The 1,983-nt window shown below is 39.9% G+C and overlaps 1 protein-coding gene across 1 annotated transcript in view; it reads right to left on the reverse strand.

The window, feature by feature from the left end:
• DGKE (diacylglycerol kinase epsilon) overlaps positions 1–1,983 on the reverse strand; it is a 33,210-nt gene that overhangs the window by 19,090 nt on the left and 12,137 nt on the right. Inside the window, exon 3 of the mRNA XM_007949660.1 lies at positions 927–1,046. Coding sequence (XP_007947851.1) covers positions 927–1,046 — 120 coding nt within the window. The remainder of the gene's footprint in view (positions 1–926; positions 1,047–1,983) is intronic.

The raw sequence follows: 1,983 nt of genomic DNA on the forward strand, positions 1-1,983 counted from the left end.
ACATTGTTCTCCCACTCTATCCAGGATCTCCTACATAGATTTCCCGCCAAGTGGTTGACAGTGGTAGCCAGGCACCATCTAGTTCTGGTCTCATAGTCAGATAGGCTAAGGACTGCATGGTATCCCAGTCTCTTAGACTAATTGTTTCCATGTGTCTTTGGATTTCTTCATTCTTCTCTGCTCTGGACATGGAGAGACCATCACTACATTTAGATGGCCGCTTTTACAAGCTTTTAAGATCCCCACTGCTACTCACCAAAGCAGGAGGTAGAACAATGTTTTTGTGTAGTAAGTCAATTGAGCCTCATGTCCGCTGTGACTATGGTCTCAAGCCCACAGGTCCAACTACTCGCTCCCTCTGGGTAGGCTGTGACCAAGAAGTGACTACAACCTTGTCCCTTGTCAGCTCTGCTCTACACCTGGGAATTCTTACAGAACATACAAATACACTTGCAGAAACATTGTTTGCCAACCCTATACATGGTCCTGGGCACACTCACCCCCCTGCACACACATACCTAATAAACAGTTCAACCTGTCTACCCATCTATACACTAGTGTATCAATGTTTGCCTTCACTGACAACGCAGTACTATATGTACAAAAGAGTTCATCTTTGTTGTCTGGACCTCCCATGCACCACTCTGTTTTTCTCTTCCTCAGTGCCACCATGTTGATCACTCACGTTTGGTACACTGCCCTTCTCTTCACGCAAATCTGCCAAATTACTTTTCAAAGTGGCTGCACCATGTTACATTCCCACCAGCAACACATGAGGGTTCCTTTTACTCCACACACTCAATTGCCTTAATCCTTTTGTAATTATTCTTTTTTATAATCAGGTGATTAGTGATTTAAAATATTACCACTTATGTATTTTAGCAAAAATGAAAAGATTAGTAAAGAAAGGTTTTGTCCTTAGTTACCTGGACTGGGTTTAAGAGGATCCTAAATTCTCCCAATAGTCCTTCTCCCATGTTAGTTCCACTCCGGGAGTTGGCCAGGATTATTAATGGGGTCCACTGCTTTCCAAGTGTCAAGGCTAGCTAGAAAAAGTAATGCAAAGTGAAAAGGTACAGAGATAAGGAGTACCAAGGTTTACACTCCATAACAATAGTGCCGAACAAAAATTACTCCATCAGTACAAACAAAAGAAAATAAAAATCAAGATATTCTAAGAATGTAAATGGACCTTACAGATTAACTAATGCATTTTTCTCTTAATATATAACTCTCATTTACATTATTTATTTATAAAATGCATTTTATTGAAACATAATTTATGTACAGTGAAATACACAAAACTAAAGTGACATGGTTCAATGCATTTTTTTTTTTGCAGTGTTCCCTCCCCTCCCCTCCCACCCCTGCCAAACAACAAAGGAAGTTTCCCTCATATACATAAACCTTTCCTTGACCATCCACAACAATGAACTAATACTATATTTGTCTTTCTGTGATTGACTTGTTTCACTCAGCATAATGTTCTCCAAGTTCATCCATATTATGTGGTGTTTTGCAGACTCTACATTATTCTTTAGTGCTGCATTGCATTCTAGTATGTGTACGTACCATAGTTTGGTCATCTACTCTTCTGCTGATGGGCACATAGGTTGTTTCCATCTTTTTGCTATTGTAAATTGTGCTGTGATGAACATGAGTGTACATGTTATCTGTTCTAATCCTGGCTCTCACCTCTCTAGGATATATACCTAGTAATGGGATTGCTGGGTCAAATGGTATCTCCAATTCCAACTTTCTAAGGAATCGCCATATTGCTTTCCACAGCGGTTGTGTCACTTCACAGTCACACAAACAGTGTATAAGAGTCCCAATCTCTCCACATCCTCACCAGCATTTGTTATTTTCTGTCTCATTAAACCTTGTCATCAGTGTTGGGGTGAGAAGGTATATCTCATTGTTGTTTTGATTTACATCTCTCTGATGGCCAATGATTGTGAGCATCTTTTCATGTATTAGCTG

Source organism: Orycteropus afer, unplaced genomic scaffold, assembly GCF_000298275.1.
Source record: "Orycteropus afer afer isolate SDZICR_OR568_19922 unplaced genomic scaffold, OryAfe1.0 scaffold00249, whole genome shotgun sequence".
NCBI classification, from domain to species: domain Eukaryota; kingdom Metazoa; phylum Chordata; class Mammalia; order Tubulidentata; family Orycteropodidae; genus Orycteropus; species Orycteropus afer.